This window comes from Platalea leucorodia (assembly GCF_965183815.1).
Source record: "Platalea leucorodia genome assembly, chromosome: 7".
In the NCBI taxonomy this organism is placed as follows: Eukaryota; Metazoa; Chordata; class Aves; order Pelecaniformes; family Threskiornithidae; genus Platalea; species Platalea leucorodia.
The window spans coordinates 18473747-18498318 of NC_138829.1; the positions used below are offsets into that span (position 1 = coordinate 18473747).

Below are 24572 nucleotides of genomic sequence, written 5' to 3' on the forward strand. Positions count from 1 at the left end.
AAGGTCAGACTTAAACTACTAAAAGAGAGTCCCTTCAAAGGCCTAACCTAAGACAGCATGTTTATCCCACAAGTTATTTTTTATAAAAATAACCTTTCAAATCCCAAAACCAACAGTGAGATTTTTATTTTTAGTAGTGTTTTTCTTTTGCAACCCTAGAGAGACAGCTTCCTTAGAAAATACATGTTCCTCTGCAATCCCAGTTGCTGATTCAGGGTATTAGTCCACAGAATCTTGATTTCAATCAATCCATTTTCAAGATCATAGCCAAGACAGTAAGAATGAGAAAGCCATGCTTAAAAAAGCAAATAGAAATAAGCGAAACAGTCTCTCTTCACTTGTGATAGAAGCCCAGCTTGTCACACAGGTGAGGAAATTTCTTTCAGATGCAACAGCGTATGATTTTAATCAGTATCACCTGAACATACAGAGTAAAAGACTGGAGGACAGCTTTTGGAAGTTAACACGATTCATCTCTTGGTTTCTTTCTTTACAGTAGAAACCAAAAGAAATGCCTAGTAACGATGTGAAAGGAAAACGTATGTTGGATGGCAACATTCGTACTCGGTAATGGGAAAGAAGTAATGAGCTGAAGGAAAAGAAAGGTGAGTTATAATGAAATGTTCCATAACACTGTTAGCAAAAGCTACTCCCCAAATCACACAAGCATGAATCTGGTCTTGCCAATGATGTGTGAAACCTAGATCAAAAGGAGACCAATGCTGATAATGCCTTGCTGCGGCACCAGAAGGTGACATGCATTGCAATAGCTCCAGTGATGCTGAACTTTGTTACCCATTAATCATGTAAGGCAAAAAGGGCCAGCAAAGCACTGATGCTCAGGAATCCTATTGCCTGGAGGGAAATAAGAGATATCAACAAAGACAAGGAAGTAATACAAAGCAGGTTGGACCCGCTGAGCACCAGGCATGTAGTGACAGTGGCATGGTGTTCTCCATGGGGGAACCCAGCTTCGATGTGGGCAGAGGCACCCAGCCCTCTGCTCCCTCCGACAGGCACATCGTCTGGACAGAGCCCTGCTCACAGCAGCAACGCGGGTTTGGCAACAAGAACAACAGACCGGTGAAGAAACATAACAGAACTAACCTTCCAGCGCATGCGGCTGCACGTAGGGCCCATCGTCTAAGTTTTGGAGGGCCTTTTGGGGGCCCTCAGGGATGAGAGCCCTGCGGTGGGGTATCCTCCCCTCAAAAGCCAGAACTAAGCAGGTTATTGTACCTGTACAGAAGGAGGAAAGGACAGCTCAGCGAAAGGGGAGGCTTTGATAAAAAAAGAAAGGCAAGAAGAGTCATTAATGGGATCATATTAAAACAGGGGATTGTTAGGCTAGACACTTCCTGGCAGCGAGTTATAACAGGTGACGGATAAGTTCCCAAGAGGAGGGCAAGAGGATTGCATTGCCCAAATCTCCTAAAATGCCATTTTTAGAGCAGTAGCAAACACTTTATTGAGTCCAATCCTGTGCTGGCTAAGAAATGGGAGTGAATGACCAAACAGACCTTTTCCAGCTGTAATGCTGTGACCCATGACATACCAGTTGACGCAGTTATGACATCGATGCTTGACTTCTTTCCTGGGCACAGCTGTCACAAAAATCGAGATGCTGGGCTGCGGGAGGGCTTAATCCAGCAATTTAATCTGGCTCCACAGTAGCTCTGTAGCTGCACAGAGAGGAGGGAGCCCAGGCAGCTCCTGGGTTCTTGCTGTGCTGCCAGTTGAAGGGATTTGCGGGGCCGCTGCGGTGAGCAGCCGGCCTTTGCTATTACACTTACTCAGAATTCATGCATCAGATGATTTCTAAGCTCACCGTTTTCAGAAATAACATCAACTCTCTCCTCCCACAGTCCTGTAAAACCCTTTGACTGATACAGGCAGGTGCTCATTTTTGTTAGGTGTGATGCAAAGCTGAAAAGCTGGCCCTAAAGCTGTCTGCTTTACACTTTTTTTATTGAGTTCTTACTGCAAAGTACTTTTAAATTCTGCAGCCGCTCTGCTAAATTGAACTCAGTTGGGATGCAGGGAGCTGTGTGTTGCATACTGACTGGCAACACAGCTTAATTAATTGCACAGTGATTACATTCACACACCTGCCCCAGTTTGGCAGAAGGTATCAGGTTGCTTGTTGGAAGTAATAATAACGACAATGGTGACTTGAATTATTGCACAGTGACTGTACACTGAAGTAATGACACCACTGTGACTCATTGCTTTAGAAATGGCGGCTTTAGAGCCGCTTGGCAGCTGAATATTCCCGGAAATCATCAGAAGTGCAAGGGGATATAATCCACTGAATTTCATGCAGGTGCAGGCCTGGGCATACCTTTGCAGGGGACTTCAGAAATATTGCCACAGACTTGCTGACACTAAGGGCTTTCTGGCTGTACCATATAGGCCTGGTCACTCTGAATTTCCCCAAGGCAGCTGAGACACACAGAAATTGTGTGCACGGCAGCAGGGACTGTCAGGTGAATTCTTCACTCCTGCACATTTGCAGCTTCTGCCTGTCACCAGACCAGATCTGAGAAGATGCATCAGGTGTTATTAAATCTGAATCTTAAATTGGAAACCAAATGCTCTGTAGTGCACTGGTGAGTAAAGACTGAAGGTCTTGGCATTGTTTAAATAGACCAGGTGTAAGAATTAGGAGCTAGTTTTTAATTGTTACGTTTTATTGCTTTTATTTCTCCCCCTGAATATTAGAAGACATCAAGAGAAAGCAAGAGCAAGGGTTTGCTCCGCTGTCCTCAAGGAAAGGGATACTCTGGTACATTTATATATATATAGCAGAGCAGGCACCACAGATTTTAAAATGTGTGCCTGCTAGCTTGCTGCTTAGGGTGAAAGATGGACAAGTGGCCATAAACTCCATGCACCAGGTGAAGAGCACCTTTTTGCACCAAAGCCACCTGGTACCTGGTGAGATACCATTCAGGACAAGCCAGCTTGTGTCTGAAGCTCACACGTGGAAACCCTTGAAGCACAGCAACACAGATTACAAGGAGCACATGAAGCAGGAGGAAAAGATAGAAGCTCCTGAAGCTGACACACCAGTCCCAGTGGAAGCAGATGGACAATGCTGGTAATTTCTGTGGTTAAAAGAGAGAGTTGGAAGCATGGGGCTTCGTGGAGATGGGTCAGATGATGGTGCTGAGATTAGAAGACTGCAAGAAAGCTCACAGCGCTGTTTTACACCTCATGTCACAACCAGCCCAGTTGGACTCGGTTGCAGGGCTCTGTGCCACTGGTGATAGAGGCAGATCTCTGTATCCCTTTTTTTCATAGCCACCTTCCTGCTGGAAAGAGCATGAAGTTCTGAACCCAGCACACTGGGGAAGGAATAATCAGAGTTACCTGAGTAGCAGCAAAAGAAGTGCAACAAGGTTTTATCCATTAGACCCTTGCTACATACATAGCTACCTATTCTTTCCTTGGTTTGATATCATTTCTGATTAGATAGACTCATTAAAAATCTTTGTTCAGACACATGTGAATTAATGTGCTGTTACTTTCAGTTCACTGGGAGGGAAGTTAGAGGACATCAAGCTTCAGTTTGCTTCCATCTTAGATATGGTCATTTCTCGATGCCTTCTTGTTATTCTCATAAGCCAGCCTGTCTGTGCTCACTTGATCAGTTCAGATCAAACTAATCCAAGATGGAGGAAGATTCATTTACTTTCTGGACTTGGCTTGGGTCACCTTGCTGGGTTCTCATTTCTTTCTTCCAATACGTGGTGGAACTGAGGTACTGCACCCAACCTAGCTATAGGGAGAGCTCCATCGCCTGTAAACATCTTGAGTCATTTCATCATAAAACAGAGTATTAGGACGATGGAAAGGCAGCAAAGTGACACATGGAAAAATCCAGAGCACAACAGCTAACTTTGTGCACCAAATGTTAACACTGCCTCCCAGAAAATTCAGGCTTTAATAAATGCTTTTTCATAATAGAGCCAACAGATCCGACAAAAATCAAACCAACAAACAGGAAAAAATCACAATGAAAAACCCAAAAAGCAGAAAGAGAAGAAAGTTCTTGAGGTCTTCAGAGATCACACCCAGCTGATTGCCACCCTTTAGTCAGAAATAAAAAACAAGTTTCTTGTTGTCTGATAGGCGAAAAGAAAGGGGAAAGATGTAGGGTGTTAAGCAAGCCATGGGAACTTCCTGCCTAGTAAGGTTCTCAGATGTACAGAAAAACTGGATAATGGCAGTGACATGACAGCCTCAGTGTGTCCCATGAGGCAGGCTTGCCTGCTCAGTAGTCCTTTCTACCTTGCAGAATGCTTGTGTTACCAGTCCACCTTGGTGACAAACGCGTAGCTCAGGAAGTTGTGCTTCTCAAGCTGTGGTCTGCGGACAGCCTGTGGCTGGCAGAGCACTTCCTCTTGCTCACTGCTCTCCTTGTTTCCACTCTACTTTTATGTCCACCCTTGATCTGTTTGGTCTTTGATCTATAGTTGATGCTCTGCATGTCTAGTCCTTTCTGCTCAGCCTGGAAAGCAGCATGCTTAATAGCCAAGGCAGCAGCTCTTCCAGCTGCCAAAAGGTAAGGCAAACCGAGGGTCTCCTAAATACCCTGACATACCTCTCTGTTCCCCACCTACTCCACTTTCTGTTACAGGTACCCTCAATTTCAGCAGTGAAGTTTAGCACCCTGCAATTGAAGGCTCGCTTCTGTGAGCTTTTCTGTACCTGCCAGGGATTTCCAAACTGCGCGCCTCTCTGAAGGCTAGCAGGGGTTTGCACACACAGACTGCAGGCATCCACCTCTCCCCAGCAGGACCCTGCCTGCACGTGTTCACATGTTTGCCAAAGTGGAGCAAGTCATCACCCTGCCTGGGAGCTCCACTAGTGGGCACAGAGGGATCAGGTGTGGGACAGCTCATCTGCCCTTAAATCACTCACCAGCTCACCAAGCCCTCGCCTCCCTGGTCACAGAAACTAATCACAAAAATGAGCAAGTGCTATTATACTCCTTGGGAGTAAGGGCTCACTTTGAAGGTCTGATAGACCAGCATCACAGCAAAGTAACTGTGTGGACTCGTACTGCTGCCTGCAGAGCACAGCAAGGATAGCTGAGCTGGCTTTAAGGATGTTAGCTGAGCCACAGAAACAGGCTCTACGCAAAAACACAGAGCTCGCTGGCAGAATAACTTAGCTTGTGCTAAGCTCTGGTGCCCTGGCTGCTGCCATTACCAGGTTTAAAGCTAATAAATGTATTTTTCTTCATTACTGCTATCATGCAGTCAAAGGTCATGACCTCAGCTTATCTGGATTTTGAACTGAGCACAATCTTGCAGAATCTTGACCTTCAAAGGTGAGGAGTCAGGTCAGCTCTGAAGAAGACTTGCTGGATGGGAGCTACTGATGTCGGGAGGGACGGGTAACCACTGTCGCTCATCAGAGCGCAAACCTGGTGATTAAGACTAGTGATCGTTCTCTAACAGTGTGAGCAGCAGGGCCAAGTCACTGAGGAGTGGAGAAGCAGGGGGTGCTTGCAGTGCTTCCCGTAAACCACCCAACTGCAGCAGCTGCATTACCTGCTTGGGTTTCTGCTCTAGTCACTCAGAGTGAGCTCCCATTGCAGGGGTGCCCATCTCAGGTGTTAGGGGCCAGCTCTCAGCTCCTCTAGAAGAGCTGCTCCTCCTCCTAAATTAGTCAAGCTTAGTTTTAAGTGCCTACAGTGAAGCAGTGGCAATACCCCTGTCAAAGCCTCTTGTTTGACCCTGTCAATAATCTTTCAGCGCAGGAGCGCTCTCAAGGAGCAGCAAGGTGCAACTAAATGTTTATTACGTTGCTAGCTTCACTATGTTTCCTAGGTTCATTAGGTCTGTCCCTCCATTTACATACACAAAAGTATGTATATTACAAAGAATTGCACATGCATAAAAACCCCAAACAAAATACAAGCTAATTCACATTACTGCTATTACCCAGGTCAGCTCTACTAACAAACAAGCCTTCTCACACTCACAGCCATGACACGGGCAGAAACAAGATAAAAAATAAACATCAGAAATTCCCTGAAGGAAGAGACCTTCTTTCATGGCCCCTTTTTCTTCTTCAGTCTAGCGGTTTTCTGCATTCATTAATGCAGAAGTTAATGCAGATGGTGCTGCCTGTGGCCCCACAGTGGACTGGGGCTACTATATCCTATTGGTGTAACATGACTTGGCTTGTATTCACCTCACAAATTATACTGCTATCTTTATGTAACCTTGTGCATATATATTTTGTATTCAACAATTTGTCTCAAAATATCTTCTCAACCGTCCTTCTCTTTTTACTCAGTCAAAACATACTTTTGCAAGTCAAAACCACTTTGCAAGTTTTATTGGCCTACTCCCTTACTAACAACAGACAGTCGATGTGTTAAAGATAAGCCCTTCTCCCCTGTATTCATAATCAGAGCTTTTCAGGTCATTTGTCCTTTGCCTATTTCAAACCCAAATTATTCTCTTAGGAATTTCAGCATATCAGCAAAACTAAAGATTTTTCTTTGTGTGCAGGCAACGAAGGATGATTTATACTTCTGCAAGGCCCTTTCGCCGCAAAGAAGAGAGCTTCTGAAACATGGGCCTAGCCAGGAGTCATTTCTGGCAAGGTCAGAGGAGCCAAAGAAAGCACATTTTCCGTAACAAAAAGCTGCGAAAGGGTTTGCTGGGTAATTCTACTTTAATTTCTCTGGAAAGGCTCATGAGGTGCAGGAACCAGAAGCAAATGTTTGGAAGAAGAGAAACAACTTCCTAAGCTCTAAGAACATAAGGAAGTCGCAGACCTTCCTCACCCTCTGGTGTCAGTGCACTAGAAGGGCCCAGCAGAGCCATCAGCTGGGCAGAAGACAGATGGGTTTTTCTGTGCCTTTGAAAAACACCTGAAGTGTTGGAAACCCAGAGCACCCCCGTTTTGACTACAGGGCCAAGGCTATTGAAGAGGTTTTGCCCTTTCCCAGCTCATCTGGCCAGGAAGGAAGACAGGAATGAAAACCCGGAAAATGCTTTTCTATATTGTACTCACTTAACAAAGAAAGGAAAGGGAAACGGAAAATAAAGGGGAGGGTGAAATTCCCAAATTGAAACTTCATTAAGAATATACTGTAGTTTTGCTTAAATAAAGCCATTCTGTTTCAAACCCTATGTATTAAAAATTATTTGAAGCTGCATGATGTGTCAGAGCCAAAACCCTGGGCAAAATATTACGGGAAACATCGCACTAGTTACAAAAAGCAATGGCTTTCCTCATCCTATGAGTGAATTTAGTGTAGACATACGAGATGCACAAGATACGAGGCACTAACCACACAGACTTGCATAAAGCTGAGCAGTCTTCCCGTCTTCTAAGAAATACCTGCAAATGCTCATCTCAGTCATGATTTGCAACTAGAAATAGCCATTTTGCCAAGGGAAATAAATCCATTGAACTTTCATCCTGCGGTATCTCAAGGAGCAGAGCACAGGCCTTCAGAGGTCCCCCCTCTAGTTAAGGTACCATGGAAAGGGTCTTCAAACCAGTCATTCAGTCACTGATCTGCAGACTTACTTACACACGAATATTCATATTTTGGGTAAGGTTTCCTTCCGATGTCAGCGTGAATGCATTTCAATACATGGTGCTGTTAGTAAAAAAAAAAAAAAAAAAATCTAAATCTGTGAACCTACTCTTTGTCTGTCATCCTTAAGCCTTACTCCATCTATTTCATACTCATATTTAATTTTGATTAGGCATTGGAGAAATGTATTTATTTCTTGCTTTATGATCTGATAGGATCCCTGCCTGCATTCACACTGAGGCAAGGTTAGAGATTTGCCTTCCTGGGGGAAGGAGAGGAAGAAGAAAAAGTCTTGTTGGGATGTTTCAGGGATTTGGAAAGGTGGTGAAAGGGCATGGTCCCCCACCACAAGGATGAGAAAGGTGTTCTAGTCGGCCAAGCTAAGTTGAGCGACCTGCCTTGTGGGTGGGCATTGCCCTCATCACCCTGTGCTGGTGGGACAGCCTGGGGCCAAAGGACTGGTTAGTGGAGCAGTGTCAGAAACTGCTGTCAGAAATGTCCCTGCGGTGGCTGGGAGCTCAGCACATGGCTACGAAACCTGCCAAGCAGCAAGGCAAGTCTGTCAGCTCCCGCAGACCCAGCTAAACCATTGCTGGGGCCTCAAGCTTGTTCATTTAACAGTGTTTACGGTCACTTGGTCACCAGAGCTATGATGTAAATAAATCATGAACCAAAGGCTGTGGGTTCACAGCAGTTTAAGACAATCCATAACGCGGCTGCCTTGGTCATGTCCTCCCCAAAACATCAGTGCTGCACCCACCCCACCTCCAGGCTGCCATTGCTTGTCTGACCCTGGGGCAACCTGACTGAGGGGGCAGGAGGGTGGAAGGAGGTTTGTGCTGGACATAGCTCTCTGGCTTGGCTCCCTGCTCAGCTTGGTGAGGCATGAACAAATATTTAACTTGGATTTAGCCCACTGGCACCAGTCATCCTGAATTACTCCCTGGAGCTGCTTCTTCTCCAGTGACACCAGAGATCCTCACGGGTGCACAGGTTTCTAAAAGGGGCACAACAACTAAACACCTAAAGTTAGGCCGGGTGAATCCAGGCTAGACCTAGATAGCTAGGTCTAATAGCAAAGGGAGATGCCAGAATGCCAGTCCAAGGGACTAACCCCCACCATCCATCCCTATCACAGGCTGCTCTTCACAGCGCCCCTCAGGCAATCTCTACCATGGTTTCCCAGCCCAGAGGACCCATCCCTGCTGGGAGGGTAACACAGTCACTTTCCCTTTTGGCTGGAAAGGTTACCAATGAGATCCAGTCTAAAACTAACTAACTTCTAATCCTTAGAAAGGATTAGAATGGTAGCTCAGTGCAGAGTTACACCAAAACGTCCCATGTTACATATTTGTCCTCTGGACAGAAAGGAAAGTCGTCCAAAGCCAAGCTCTTTCCTGTCTGCTGATTCAGCAGGAGAAGCTCTGAGCTCTGCCTGGTTTCTGTTTTTGTGTGGGGTATCAGGAGTGACAAATTACTTGGAGAGAACTCAAGGGAAAAAAAAAAGGAGAGAGAAAAGAGAAAGAAAAATTCTTGGCAGGCAAGATGAAAGGCTGGGCCAGGTCCCAGGCCGTCATTTAGCCAAATATGTAGGACAACCTTCTTTTGCCTAGAAGTCTGCTAGCAATTTGCAGAACAGTGTTGCAGGTAGCCAGCAGAGCCGTCAGTCTCCAAACTCTGCTATTTTTTTGTCTCTCTCTGTTGCCTTGGTGAATTTTCCCAAGCAGCACAAAATTTAATCCAGTTCACGAGGGGCTGCAGCTGCTTCCAGCTTTGCCCAAAGCTGCTTTTACAAGACAGAGGCTTGAAAAGACTGACTTTCTCCAGAGGGCCACAGGAGGGGTGTACCTGAGCTGCATGGATTCCCTAGATTTGGCAAGGTTTTCCCAGCATCCAAAAGGTTGTATGTATTCCGTTAGTTTCAACAAAGCACTTGAAATTCCCCAACAATTCATTAGCATTGCAAAAGCAAATAGAAAGTACTAATTAATATGGTCAGGAGATAATTTCAAGCAGTAAGACAGGTCTTTCAACCCTACCAGGAACAGTGTTGATCCACAGACCCCAGTGAGTCACCTAGAGCAAATACCAGCAGCCCCAGCCTTTGCAGGACCATGACCTGAGCCAGACTTGCAGCCCTGCCTCAGAGAACAACTCTCAGGGTGTGGTTCCACGCTCCTCCTAAGCCAGGGCAATGGCAGGATACTGCGGAAAGGGCAGTGCTCTGACCCCACTTAGGCACACTCCCAACGCTTCACTTTTACTGCTTCTCTTGCTTCAGCTGCAGAGGTTGTGTAAACACTGAGGAAGCTGGTTCAGCTCTGTAATCCAGCAGGAAACTAATCCACCAAAAAGAAAAGGCTTTCTGAGAACTGGATTCTGACCCTGGCATCACCCCAAACCTAAAGGATGGTCTGGGACAAGGCCAGGGTTTAACTGCTTAACAAGGATCCAGGGGATTGGGCTAAAAAGTAAGTGACTATAATCAAATCGGCTCCATGAGCTTGTGCCTCAGTTTCACTTCTTACAGGGGCAGTAGTAGATACTGCCTTCAACTGGTTGGTGGGAGGCTTAATATTTGTGAAACACCCAGAGATTCTCTCATACAAACAAGGGCTTTGTATTAATCATACAATGTCATTACGATTAGTGAAAACACCTTGTCCCTTGTAAAGGCACCAGTAATGCAGAAAGCAGAAATCCTTTACTCAGACATAAAAATACTCCCTGTTTAGCAGAAAGGTGATGGAAAGTCTGGGAAAGGCACACAGATACGCATGTATATATTCATCTATTTGAAAAGAGCTGCATTCCATAGCACTCCCTGGCTCGTGTGCGTTTAATAGAATATCTATTTAGGAAAATGTGACTAGCATAACCAGCTATGCAGTGCTCACATCTGCTAATCCTTTGCTGCTCAAGTAATCATCTTCACTTGCAAAAAGATTTATACTATTTTGGGTGCAGGCGAAAAGGAGCTAAGCACTCCAAATCTCTTGCAGCTGATATCTTGAGGGAAGCATTGCCTTAACGTTCCCACTCCAGCAGGGTATATTGATGCAGGGATCTCATTTCTGGAGGTGGGTAGAACTACTTTAGATAGCTCAGAGAGGTACAAAACGGACAGAGGAAAGGCTTGTGGCTACAATATTTACCATATTGGGTGACACTTGTAGCTTTATTATATTTGCACAGCTTAAATAGCGTTGCTTGCTTGACCACAGTGCTGTTTTATCATGTACTTTCACACACATACCCCCCCAAACTTCACAGTTAAAAAAAACACCGGCTGAAAGCTTGCCTTGCCTCTCTGAGAAGCAAGCACCTGACAGCCTGGGATGGATTCTGAACTCAGCCCCTCTCCAGCTCCGGAGAGTTACTCCGGACTGACACCAGCACATGGCTCCAACTCAGCCATGTGCGTATTTGTGTTTTAGGGATTCCCTCTGTCAGGGGGGAGGATGGGGTGGGCACATGTGTTCCTACATTGTTAGAGCAGATCCTGGATGCCAAACAGAGTGGTGAAGGGAGAGTGGGGTGCCAAGGGTCTTTGCAGAAAATACAGCACAGACATGAGCAACTTTGTGTAACAGCCCCACGCCCCTCCCCAGCAGATGGGGTGCAACCATCACACAAGGACAACACTTCTCTACCCTGCAAACCAGCAGCAGCCCTCTCTGGCAGGGAAGTATAGAAATGGTTGGACAGCCAAGTTTTAACCCCCGCAGATGCTGTGCACCCTTTTTCTCGGATAGTTCCTATGGATGCCCGCCTGCCTGTTCAGCTGCCGTGTCGCTACTGTTTCTCTTTGTGCAGCTAGATCAATGCCAGAGCCTGGGTGTGCCCAGCGCCCTTACATCTCCCACTTTACAGTATAGGTATGTCCTGCCCCTGTAACCATGAATTTCAGAGTACTCCATTGCTGGCTGGCTCTCCTAGAAGAGCTGCGCACCCTCATTCAAGTGGTATGCACGCAGGACAGGACTCAGTAATACATATCTCCTCAAGTACTTTGCTCTTCAAATTCATGGGCAGCCCCTATTGATTTCACTCCACCAGTGCCATACTACGTCCCCTGCGGCCCATGGCTAGTAATTCTAGTAAACTGACCTAGCTTCGAACAAGTCCTACAGCTCTGATAACATAGTCAGTAACCCAGGCCATGCTCACCAGGGCTGTAAGGGCATTGCCTCCTCTCATGTAGCAAATTCTGGAGAAGAAAGCACCTTCATTAAATCTCTTATGTACCACCTGTGCCCAAATTTTAAGAACGACATTTTCTCGTACAGGCAGATGGGCTGGAATGATATTAGAATGTTAATGTTTGAAGGTTTTTAGCATTATAAAATACCTAACAAGCACTCCAGACCCCTCCAGCTCAGACATAATGATCAACAAATACTCACAGTGGCAAAAAAATCATTTACCTGTCCGCACGCAACCCCCCTAAAAGTTTGCAGAAATATATCTGGGGAAACAAGATTAGGAGAATTTTGATCTCTTCATCCTCAAATTAAACGTCCCACAGGAGCAAATTATTCTCCTAAAATAGACATAATTAATTGACCAGCAGAATTCCTGCTATAGATCTTGCAATCCTGAGAAACCGATGTAGGTACCTCCTCTGAACAGAACAGTGGTTTTCAAACTCTTCTCTAAACATCAGTATCATCTTGCCTTTGCCATCTTAAAAACTCTTAACAAATTTCAGTTAATCTATTCCTATGTTGCTCTGGTGATTGTAGTGTTGCTACTCAGTTATTATTCATATCTGTGACAACTGTGGTACAGGGAAGGTAAGATCAACAAGCGTGAGGTCTCGACTTTTCAGCTATTTTTGAAAATAAGCACCATTTACTTAGGGGTCTATTTCTTTACTTATCTGTACTGCAATAGCATTCCCAATCCTCCTTAAGGATAAGGGCATGTTCAATGCTGGAGGGGGCCCTCACCTCAGACTGGTTCAGTAATCCGGTGTGCAGCTGTGGCAAATGGATGTGGCTGCAGTGTCCCTGGGGAGAAATCCATGCACACTCCCACTGTCTTGGGGGCCAGCTCTGGTGTGAACTGCCAGCCAGTCAGAACCCCCTGGATGAAGAAGTTGGAGGAGGAGACAGGTGGATTTTGTACTTGGTTACCAGAAAAGTGACTCTGTAGGGACTAGAGCCAGCTGTGAGAGGTCACAGGAGCTCCTTGGAGGGTGCATGTCGGCGGGTGGGTGGACAGAAGTTGAATTCAAGACAACTGAGTGATTTAGTCTAGCTCCTACCTGGCTCTAGATGAGGATTTACTCTGGAGATTCCACTTTAGTTACTTATGGTGAAATACCTACCCAACACCACAGAAAAAAATAATTTCAAAATTAGGATTAGGAGGTAACCTATGACACAGGCTGAACTGCAGACCAGCGTCTGCCTAAGCAGACAGCTTAGACCAGTGCCTACTCTGAGATCCAAGAATTGCTACTTAATTGCCTTTTTAGCATGACTTTGCATTAACTGCTTCTGCTGGTTCTTGAAGGCCTTCTTAAATCTACTCTTCTGCAGTGAAACATGGTCTTCTACCATTCTTGTTTTCTCCGTTTTGATCCATAACTATTCAGAAAGATAAATCTGAAGTCTTTTTTGGTAGTATGAATACTTCAAACCTACAGAATATTATGTTTTTTTTCTTTTTAATGACCAAACATCTCAGGTTTGTAACTATTCCTGCTTTAATTCCTCAGAAGTGCCTTCCATGTAAGGCCCCAGATCAGTACAGTGATCTATGATCAAATTGCTGCTCTGAACACCAGAGCTGCCAAGACCGGGTCCATCCCAGCACATCCCACCCCCTTTGACTGTGGGACTGCTCTGTACTGATGATAATATGACAAGAAGGATTATAATGTCTCCTTGGTCTTCTAGAGAACACGTGCTAAACGTGCTTTCCCCTGGTTCTTTCTAATTCTAAATCTCATAATGACTTCTTAAATACCTACATTCATTGTAATTCATTTGTCATTCCTCAAAAAGGGCAACCTAAACAATCACAAACAAACATACACTCTTCCCTACACAGGGGGAATACCTTTCTGGGACAGCTGGGAAAGGGCAATAGTCTTCGGAGACATCACAGGGCCTTTGATGACCATACCTACCCTCTACTCACAGATCCATCTGCCCTAGAATTTGGTCAGTCATTCCATACAGCTGCCTTTTCTTTCTAATTACCCTTCCAAAGAACTATTTCTTTCTAATCCCAAATGCAAAAGCCCTCTTCCCTTCCAAAATTGTAATGGCTAAAGGTCTGTGATGGACAATATTTTGTCCTAGTTTCACTAAGACACTTTGGTTTCTGTGCTCTTTAGCAATCAAAGCAGGCAAGCATTTAAAACTCTGGGAAGTGAATCTTGCTGCATTGATTGGTTTCAGGTATTGGCTTTTATGTCTATTTTTCAGGTCGTTTTAGAGATCCTTCTCAGTCTCACAAGCCTATATTGTTGATCTCAGGGAAGCCGCCTATATTTACTGATGGATGAGTTAAAATATAGTGCTACTATCATTTGGAAAATGCTATAAAACAGACAATGCCTGAGATATCTGGACTATGTACACATGGTTTGATAAGGGGTGGAGCCGGCCCAAATTTGTGCCAAGCAATCCTCATAGCCACTCTCCAGGACACGCTGTTCTACATGTATACCTGTACATACACAGCAAGAGAGATGCATGTACGCATGTGCGTACATTTTGCAGCCTATGCTGCCTCTAGGTTTGAAAGTCAACAATACAAACCAGCATGTAGCCATTTAGGACAGGAAGTGAAAAGGTGTATTTAGCTGAAACTGTAGTAGAAAGGAGATGAGCAGAATATCGCTTACGTTCGTATCCCCATTCCTGTGAACACTGGTATGAGACTGCAGTGATGAGGAGTTCTCTACTCAAGGGCAATATTCCCAGCGTGGTCTAGCCTCTAGCAAACAAAGGGACAGTTGCCTTCTGCGCTACCACCAGTATCACTGCTCAACGTTGCTCAAAGCATCTGCTAAGTTTGGCAAGTACTCACTTACTGAGAAGCACTGGAAAGATCACCTGACAAGTCAGTCTGGTTGCAAACACGCTTTTCTGTTAAATGAATTTCAGGAGATTTTATGTCTTCTCTCTGGATGCACCAAATTCAGGTATCTTTGGAGAGCACCTCCTTCTTTGTATCATTACAGTAATATCCCAAACTTGGTGCAATGCATCTTGAGGACAGACATTTCCTTCCTGAGAAGCACCATCCCCCAGGACTGGAAAGTGTACCCCGTACCAGAGCTTGACAGACAGCAGAGAGATTTGATGACACTGATTTGTTTCCAGTTGCCTGAACTGTCCCTTCCCCACTTAAACCCTGCATCTCACATGTTCTAAGTTGAAGTTTTCTTTGAGCAGTACTTTGCATTGGGTCCAAGACCTCCTGAGGCCAACAGGACTTGTTCCACTGATTCAAATAAGCTTAGATTAAGTCCTTTACAAAGGACAGCTCTTGAGTAGTTTTTAAAAATTGTTTTCTCGGTTCAAACCTGTAAATGTTGGTATTAGATTCATTTACCCCACTGCAGAGACAGACATGTAGCCTGGGCAGAAGAGTCATTTGATAAGAAAGCTTTTGTGGCCAACAAGTATCTAAAAGCTCCCATTCCAGCAGAAGTCATGGGTTTGATAGGGTGCCTACCAAAGTGGTTCTCTGGTCTGCTACACAGGAGATCGGACTAGACAATCAAAACAGTCCCTTTTGAAGCTAAAATCTGCAAACCTATGAGAGTTGTTCGGTTTCCAGATTCCTCCAGTGCTTGACCTCTTTATGTCTACATTCATCGCATGAAATCCGTCAACTGTGATGGTGATTTTTGTGCCAAAAAGACATTTCACCAAAAAGAGGCACAATCATTACTTCATTAGGCAGTCTGGTGCCCCAGATATGAGAACCACTGTAACCCATCCCAGCTACCTGAACCAGCCATTATCCCAAAGGACTACTTAATATTTGCATATTATGTCTCTGTCTCAGCTCCTGTCTGCTCTCCTCATCATCTCCTCCATACATTTGCCAGATGTTGGAATGAAGGCATATACCTTTTCATGAAACCATGGTCACCAGGCTCAATCAGCTCACATTTCTCCAGATGGTTTGTGATCTCACCACTTATTAACGTTCCTAGGAGTTAGTTAGCCTGACTCTAGGTCAGAATTACTGATTAAATTTCCCCATTTCTCTCCCAATCCATTTTGGAAGAATTTGATTAGATTGATTTCTATCCAGCTCCTAGCTACACTTCTCCCCACATTCCTCTCTGAGGAGCTACTAATTCTGGAGGCAGATTTCTCCCCAGTGTCTTTCTGCCTTTTCAGAGGTGTAACTCAGCAAAACCTCCTTATCGATTTGCTATATGCAGAATAGACCCTTCAATCATTACCAGGAATGGATACATGAATACTTTCCAAGGTGCTAGGGTACTTTTATGACAATTTGCACTGTCATAGTTTCTGTGCATGTGAGTAAGCTTTCCCATTTAATTAACAACCTGAAGACTATGGTCAATGAAGGTGCAATCTCAGCAATTGCTCATGCAATTTTTGTGCACAGAATTTTAAAATCAGGTCCAAATTCTCCATCAGCAGCTTGCCTTGTGTTACCATCTCTTTTGAAAGCTACCGATTTTATCTACACATACTTTGTGAAATTGGCACCTAATTCAATGTGACCATAGCAGGAAAGCAGCTAAACATCACTTAGACAGATTTCTAATTCTCTAATGTGTTGGAGGCCACAAGGTATGCATGCTGAAGTGTAATTTTGAGGATCTTCAGCAATACAGCGGCATGTAAACAAAGAGAGTTAAAACAGATCTTTTTAAATACCTGAGTTCCTTTTTATGAGTGGGAGATGAGATAGATGATTGAAAATAAAGACAATCAGTTAATGAAATAAAAGGCCATTCTGTTAAATTGTTCAGATGCTCACAAACTTATTAAGAACACATGCATCATGCCCATTCATGCTTCAATATTCCTGCAACCACTTGATTTACAGTCCAAATCCAGGGTCTATGGGTTGTTTACTTTCTCCTGAAACTAAACTGAAAGCAAACTTTTGCAAGCATGTGGCTCCTTTCAGACAAGCTGAGAAAGAGATAAACAGTATAAATCTTCCAGTTTCTCAGTATTTAACTATCACAAATGCAGGGAATATCTGCAAAGTGCAAATTCTTTGGATTACCATCTACTAAGTTCCTCTTGCCAGTCTACAGGGATTGGATTCTTTCATTTTTTCCTTATGGCTGTGTGATCTTTGTCCCTCAGTGTATAAGTGGAACTGAGGAATTGTACCTTGGAACAGGAGTGTCATTGTTCCACTTAAACAACTGAACAAGGCAAAAGCAGTGACAGTTGTAATGCAGGTTTCCCCTCCGTCCCCCGCACTCCATGTGCGTATTTGGGAACAGTGCTATGGTGAAACTACAGCACACTAGCCTGTCAGCAGCAATTTTATCCCCTTTTTGACTGAGTGTGCTCCAAGTCAAAGGGGACTGCCTTGCAGCACACTCAGTGCAAGTATCCCAGATCGATCCACCTATACAACTTCTTCTACTACACCCATCACAGACACATCTGGGAGCTTTTATTTGTGGGAAACAGGCTGTCTAAGTGTGTCAGACAGATAAGAAACACTCTTAATATCTGGTATGATGTGTTTTTCCAAGGCGGGTGACTGAAGATTTCCACAGCTATGTAATTTTCCCCTGATTGTTTTCAACAGGAAACAGAAACGCTCAGCTTCAGCATGGGCTTTATGATACAACGGAGCCTCGGGGGGATTCCAGACTGATCCTGGAATCCCAGCAGCCGATTGTCCTCCCAATCAAAACCCATTTTCTCTCCCACTATGTTTTCCTGGGGCTCGATCCTGCAAGGTGCAGTGTCTGTTGGCCAGGAGCAAGGAAAGCCTGGAGTCTTTTCCTAACAGAAAGCACACCTGAAGTCTCCTGGGAGTCTGTGGATAGGGTTTGTGTGTACCTTAGCATGCTGGAGCTGGAGCAACCATCAGCTCACAGGGACGAGCCCTTATCCACTTCTCAGCATTTCAGCAGAAACAAAGCAAGCCTCCCAGAAAAGATTTGTCACGTTTCCAAAAGCACAGAACTCCCTTATTCTGTCCCTTGCCCTAAACTGCAGTGTGGAATTCATCCTTCTTTTCCCTAAATAGCGAAGATTCAAGCTAAATAAAGGTATTGCAGTCTGTTTTCAGCTGGAACATGTTAGCTAAAGGAAATACTGTAAATTACAGTACAATCATGCCACACCATTGTGATAGTTTAGCTGACAACTTGGCAGGCAGCTCACAAATGCAGCCGAGAGCTCTTTGTTAAGTAGGAAAAGGAAAGCGACAGTTATTAAAAATGAGCAGTCACTAAAGATTCAGGACTTACCCTGAGTCATCCCTGGCTCCCTTGTCTCCTGCTGATGTTTTCATCATTACAGCAAACTTTAAGACACTTTCTGTTTCACAGTGGCTTTAGAGTTCCTTGGTAAAGAAAGCAATTCCTTTCCATCGCTGAGCAGAACCTCCACATCCTTAGGTTTTGCACTGAAGATGGTATTTCAAGGGCGGCAGGGGGAGGATGTTTAAAACCAGCTTCAGGCTCAGTAGTACGGGAGGGCAGAGGACTAAACAAGCACTGAAATGAAAGCGAACTACCAAGAAGGTCTGATTTTAGCCTCTCTTATTTCTACTTCCTGTATTTATGTGAACGGGGGATTTCAGGAAGAGGCAGTCTTTGGTGGTCAAGGGTGTGTGTGTGCGTGCGTGCGTGCGTGTGTTATAAAGCCATATTTAGTAGCGAGGGCAGGTTAACCTTATTAAAAAGAAGGGCCTGAGACTGTCAGCTTATTTGTTTCTCTAACTTAAGTAAGGTTCGGGGGAAATTGTTTTCCAGACTACAGGTATATCAGGAGGCAACAGAGCATGGTGAACTTTGTAAAGGATTTTATAAGGCGGCAAAGCAGTAAGTCTCCGTCTGCAAATTCCTAAAGCATGTGTATTTCTATTGCTTGAGTAACTGGAACCAGATGGAGCTTGGAAACCTTTATATTTACACAGGACCTGAGAAAATGAAATGTCTAACACTGGCAGAGGACAGCTTCGCAAAAAACTTCCCAGTTAAAGCAAAAGCTAAATATAATGTTGTAAGACTGCTAGTAAATGAACAGCTATCCATGCTGTGGAGCTCCAGTCAGTCTCAGAGCACATTTGACCTGGAGTCACTTAAGTGGTTGTCCTGGTTTCAGCTGGGATAGAGTTAATTTTCTTCCTAGTAGCTGGTATAGTGCTGTGTTTTGGATTTAGTATGGGAATAGTGTTGATAACACACTGATGTTTTAGTTGTTGCTAAGTAGTGTTTATACCAGTCAAGGGCTTTTCAGCTTCCCATGCTTGGCCAAGTGCATTGAGCTGGGCATCAGTCAGTGGGTGGCAAGCAATTGTGTAGTATATCCCTTGCTTTGTATATTATTGTTGTATTGTCGACAGTGATCGAGTTGCGTTTGCTGTACTGGAAACCCAACTGAATATAGACCAGCTCTGGAGGCTGGGGACCGACAGATGTGCTGTTAGACAGGGCTGGTGGTACTCCTATTTGGCAGCCCTATCATTCTGGAAATATTTGACGTTAGAAGAATACATAATGGAAAAAATAAGGCAGAAGTATGAAGCAGAGGCAGAGAAACACAATTGTGTGGAACAGAACGGGAGACAAAGTAACTTTTTGCCTATCTTTAGAAGGAATTTCCCAGCTTTTTAGGAGTAAGTAGACTGTGCCATACAGCCCACAGCAGAAATGCAAATGCCAGGCAGCTGCCAGTGTATCAGCACGAAGGAAACCAGACCTCAGCGTAGAACACAGAGCCAATTCTGCTGGCACTAAGCTAGCGAGAGTCAGAGGGACCTTTACGACCATCAAGTCACACCTTCCATGTAACACAAGACACTTTTCTCAGAGTTTTTTGATCAAGCCTGTAACTTCTGTTGACATTAGAAAATTTATCTTCCAACTTTTAGAAGGATTTCTCTCGGAAAGTCAAAAAGCCTTACTAAAAGGCTGCATGATGGAACATTCACCACCCTTCTCCATAAGGTGTCTTAGTGCTTAATTGTTGATATTATTTAAATTCATATCTGATTTTTTGCCTTGTCTAGTTTTAAATTTTCAGCTACTTATCTCAGAATGTTCTTTTCTACTAAATTAAGCAGCTCCTTGCTCCAACTCATGAAGTCATTTTCAGACAATGATGAACTCACTCAATGAAGAATTTATTCCTCTTAGACAAACTGGTTGGCTGAGATTCACTCATCCCTCACTGCAGGCTTGTCAGATTTCAGCTCGGAATCTGTTGGTTCTGGGCACAGAGGTCCAAGAAAAAAACATACTCTAGATGTGTTCACCAGCTGGGCACCTTTGAAATGCACCTTGGGTATTGGCATAAGAACAATCTCCTAGATGCATCATGCAAATTCAACTCTACACCAGGTTTTCCTTTCCCTCCACTGCAATTCAACAGGGACCAGGCCCACTCAGAGTTTACCCTTGCTTTGCTGGAAAGTAAGTTTGCTGAGACAAAAAACTCTAAAGGCGTGCTGTTCCGCATGGACCTGCCCAGACGGGGGAAGTCTGTGTTCACACAAATATGCAGCCATCCTAGGCAAAGACCTAAGATTTTGCAAATGCAGAAGATCAGTTTTCAGAGAGTGTTAGGCATCTCTGAAGATGTTGTTAGGAAAGAAGAAACAAAAGGACTATTAAAAAAGACCCAGGAAAAAAAATGGCAAAAATAGAGAATACAAAAATCCAGTATTGTGGTGCTATTTCAATTTTGCATGGCTTGAGAGAAGCTCATTTTTTGTTTTTCTGTGAAATCTTTCACACAATTTGCAATTTAAAGAATGTAGAGTTTCAGAAATTTGAAGTTTCAAAATTAGTTTTGTTAAAGATACTGGCCAAACTGCATGAAAAAATCTCATATTTTTCTACAAAATATTTAGTATTTCTGCAACATAGTTAAGTATTTCTGTAAAATATTTAAAATATGAAAATGAAGACAAATTTTAACGTAAGACATTTTGTCCGAGCTTTGCTGGGTGTTTTTTTAAGCCAGAGATTTGACGGGTTTGGAATGTGACACTGTTCTAGTATCAGGCTTTGGAAGTAAACAATTATGCAAAAGATAAATGACAAAAAAATATCCAGTTACTGCAAAATGCCACTTCTCTGTGATAGTTCCAAGCCGAATGGGGGAATTCTTGTCTTTTCTAGGACTGATTCACCCTTTCCATCTTAAGCCACAGCATGTTGCAGCCCTTTTTTGTATTTTTATGCAGCTGAGTTGGAAAGGTTTAAAAATGGCTTATGGGGGAAGCCCTTAAGTACAATGAGCACTTTGGCTATAATAAAGTGCTTTCAGCATATGCACAGATTATAAGACAGTTCTGCTTTCCATACAGTAGGAAGCGGCTGCATCAATAATACGGCATAGGATAAGAGCCCATAGGAATTGTCATGCCTATTGTGTCACTAATCCATAGATTTTGTGCCTTTTATAGAGCCTATTACATAACAGATCATGATGGGTCATCATGCCAAACCTATGGGGGATTAAAAGAAGAGGTACTTTCCACATTCAGATTTTGATTTTTAGAAGTTAATTCTGTGTTTAAGAAGGAATCTTTTCCTTTCACCAGCTTAGAAAAAGTTAGCCTAGCATACACCAAAGAATGAACCCTTACGCAAAAGTCAAAGAATGCAGGATATCCCTTTTTTCCACTTCACTAGGACTCTTCTGTAGATACACAAAAACCACAGTGGCTAATGACAGGTTTAAACAGCAACAGGGATTCCAAAAGCATGCATTGTGGTTACGAAAAACAAGGTCAAGCTTTGTTTTAACTTGCATCTCCTGGTAGTAAACTGGCTAAGAGTATTCATGAGAAGACTCTTGTCTAATGAAATTGTTAACACACCAGCACATGAGACAAAGTTAACTCTTAGTTCCTCTTTTTTTCCAAGAACTGCATTTAAAAGCTTTTTGTCAGCCCAGAACAGACTGTACCAGAGACTATGTACATATACCAGAAGTCATCATAGACCCTGAGGTGGACTACAGGGATGCTGGAGATGGGCAATCAAGGGTAAGAGGGATTACTCCTTCTCTTCACAGTATCTCCAGAGCCTAGGTAACTGGGAAAGGAAAGTAGTACTGTGCGGCTTTTGGACCTTGCTTCCATCCCCTCTAGTCAGCACCCAGTACTCAGTGTGAACCTGCTGGATACCACTATACCAGAGGACGAAGCAGCCAAAATACTCTTGTTTCTGAGACTGCCATAACTGCTTCTGGATCAGTGCCTCAGTACAGCAAACGGTGTTCTCAGCAAATCACACATTTCTAGTCCCAAAAGAGCAAACTGTGTGCTTTAGAATTGCTGCAAATCAAACTGATACACTTAACTCACCCCAAATAACGGCTTGATCCAGGTGAATAGATGGAATAGATGAAAATGTGGGCCTTCTGTCATGCAGTTCAGCAGGGTCCAGATTTCACCAAGAAAGTGCAGGCTGGGTCCTGAAATTTTAGATTTTCAACAATAAATATGAGAATGTTTCACATGTTCTCATCATCTGAGAAAAAAACGGCAAACACTCTAGTTGTTTATATAATTTATTGATAGTGTACATATTTTTATATAGTGCGTTACAATACTGACTGCTATGATCTTTTATAAATGCTGAATTAACTATTTTTTAAAATTTTCACAACAAAAATAATCAAATATCATGCCAACATTTTGTAACAAATTATCACATTAAATCCATTTGGATTTCATGACATATTTATCTGTACAAAGGACCCCATATCACAGAGCATTCACAGTGCATAAGGTCACAGTCATTGAAAAAATAAATAACATGATAAATAGATTTCTGTTATTTACAGTTTACAAACCCATCCCTTTCTGTTTTCAAAGTAAGCAGTTCTAGAAAGTTTTAATAATATTGAAAGAGGTATTGCACCTCCTAAAGGTGCACTGCAAATGCCTGCAAGTATGAAACACAGGGAATTTTAAAAGGTTCAGAAGTTATTTCAGTGATCATAAATGACTTCAAATACTTTCTTGCAATGGAGGAGATAGTGGGAGCCAAATTCTACTCTCAGTTCCACTGATATAAATTTGTGCCCACTACCCGGGCATTAATGAGCACTGGCACTACTCCCAAGAATGTGAAGGCAAGAATTTGGTCATAACCTTGCTGCAGAGTTCCAGCCGTTTGAAACATAGATGCTGCTGGGGAAGCAGATTTGCAAGTGTTCTTTGCATACACAACTGGTATATGAATGAAGGCCATAATCTTGCTGTAAAAACCCTCTGAAGGAAGCATCTCAGTTGGTATTAGTCTTTCTAGAGATTATACCTGTCTGGTTTTGATATATTCTGATACCTTTAGATTTTGTCACAATTCCCTATTGCTATACATCAACCTTTGTATTTGTCTTTCAAGTTTACCAAGATCATCTCAGTGTTAAGATGGCAATGATCACTTACATTCTCTGTGCAAGTAAAATAGAAAAATAAATGGAATTAAATTCAAACTGGTAATTCTTGTAAGAAAATATCCAAATGGCATTAGTTTCCCATAATCATTCCTTTGTTTCAGACAGTGCACTGTATGTCAGAAGCATGGCAGCAAGCAGAACAACATGATGTACAAATTGCCACAATCACTACACATCTCAGCCTGTGGAGAAGGAGCTACATGTATCTCACATTTCAGAACCGGGATGTATAGGATTTCACAGCTTTCTCTGGGAAGAAAATATTAGGACCCCACACAGGGGGAAATGTGAGAAAAGTGTATGCTCAAGTTATTCAAAAGGAGGCTTTTAAACATGTACAGAGTAGGTCTGAACCTGGAATGCACATGTCAGTTGAACGACATTCTTCTCTTCAGCAGAACATTGATCACTTGCATACAGCGTTTTCAAAACAGTTCAAGGGAAAAATAAAGGGTTTGGTACAGAATTTCTGGAACTAAATGATGTCATTTACCTGTGTAACCATCATATATATACCCAACAAAATGAAAAATCTGGAGCTCAGACTCAAAGAAATAGAAAGGAAATTGTGTAGTAAATGCATGAGCTGCGGAGATTTTCTTCTGAGTGATTAAACACAAATAACTGAGAGATCTGAGGCTTGCAATGACAGAACATTATGCTCAAAGGCAATGCATTTCAATTAGGAAGATTCTTTGGTTTCACTTGGCTATCTGTTATTTTAGTGTCTGTTTTATATTACATTAGGTCTGATCTTTCCTTGGCATGAATAATCAGGCAGTATTTACACAGCTTAAAGCACTCTACGAAAACCATCTAACTGTACGATGCAAATAAATGGCATTACAATTGCGAGAAATCCAAGAAAGGAAGACAACAAACTCATGAGGGATTTGTGCAACTAGAGCAAACACATAATAGAAACAAGTGTGTGTAATTAAAGCACAGTCACAAAGGAAATCAAAGACAGAATAAAATCTTCTCTATAATTGCTATTAGACTAGCAAAGACCTTTTCCATTTGTTTATATGTTGACAGAATGTTTACAAATATAATCTAAACCCAGAAACTAATTATATGTTTGTTACAGCTGCAGCAAGCATATAAAAATAAAATAAAATTGGCACACCAATGACTGAGCCAGGAGAAAGATGGTTGACTATGCTGTACCTGCTGGGAAGACTTAAGGTGTTCTTCTAGGCTAGACTTCAGCCCAGAGAGCAGCCCTTAGATCATCAAATAGTCATTAAGATAACCATTAACTGTAGCTTTTTAGATTTAGACATGGAGATCCTGAGCCTGAAATCTTTACTTGGGCAATACTTTATAATGCAGTACAATTGTTATGGTAAATAAATGGAATCAAACACTGCTGA

The 24572-nt window shown here is 43.1% G+C and overlaps 1 protein-coding gene across 2 annotated transcripts in view; it reads right to left on the reverse strand.

Moving 5' to 3' along the window:
• The window catches only part of RIN3 (Ras and Rab interactor 3), a 71316-nt gene extending 53139 nt beyond the window's left edge, over positions 1-18177 (reverse strand). For both annotated transcript variants that reach the window (XM_082318298.1, XM_082318299.1), the window contains exon 1: positions 18024-18177. In XM_082318298.1, the coding sequence (XP_082174424.1) occupies positions 18024-18070 (47 nt within the window). In that variant the 5' untranslated portion in view covers positions 18071-18177. The remainder of the gene's footprint in view (positions 1-18023) is intronic.
• Positions 18178-24572: the final 6395 nt, after the last annotated feature.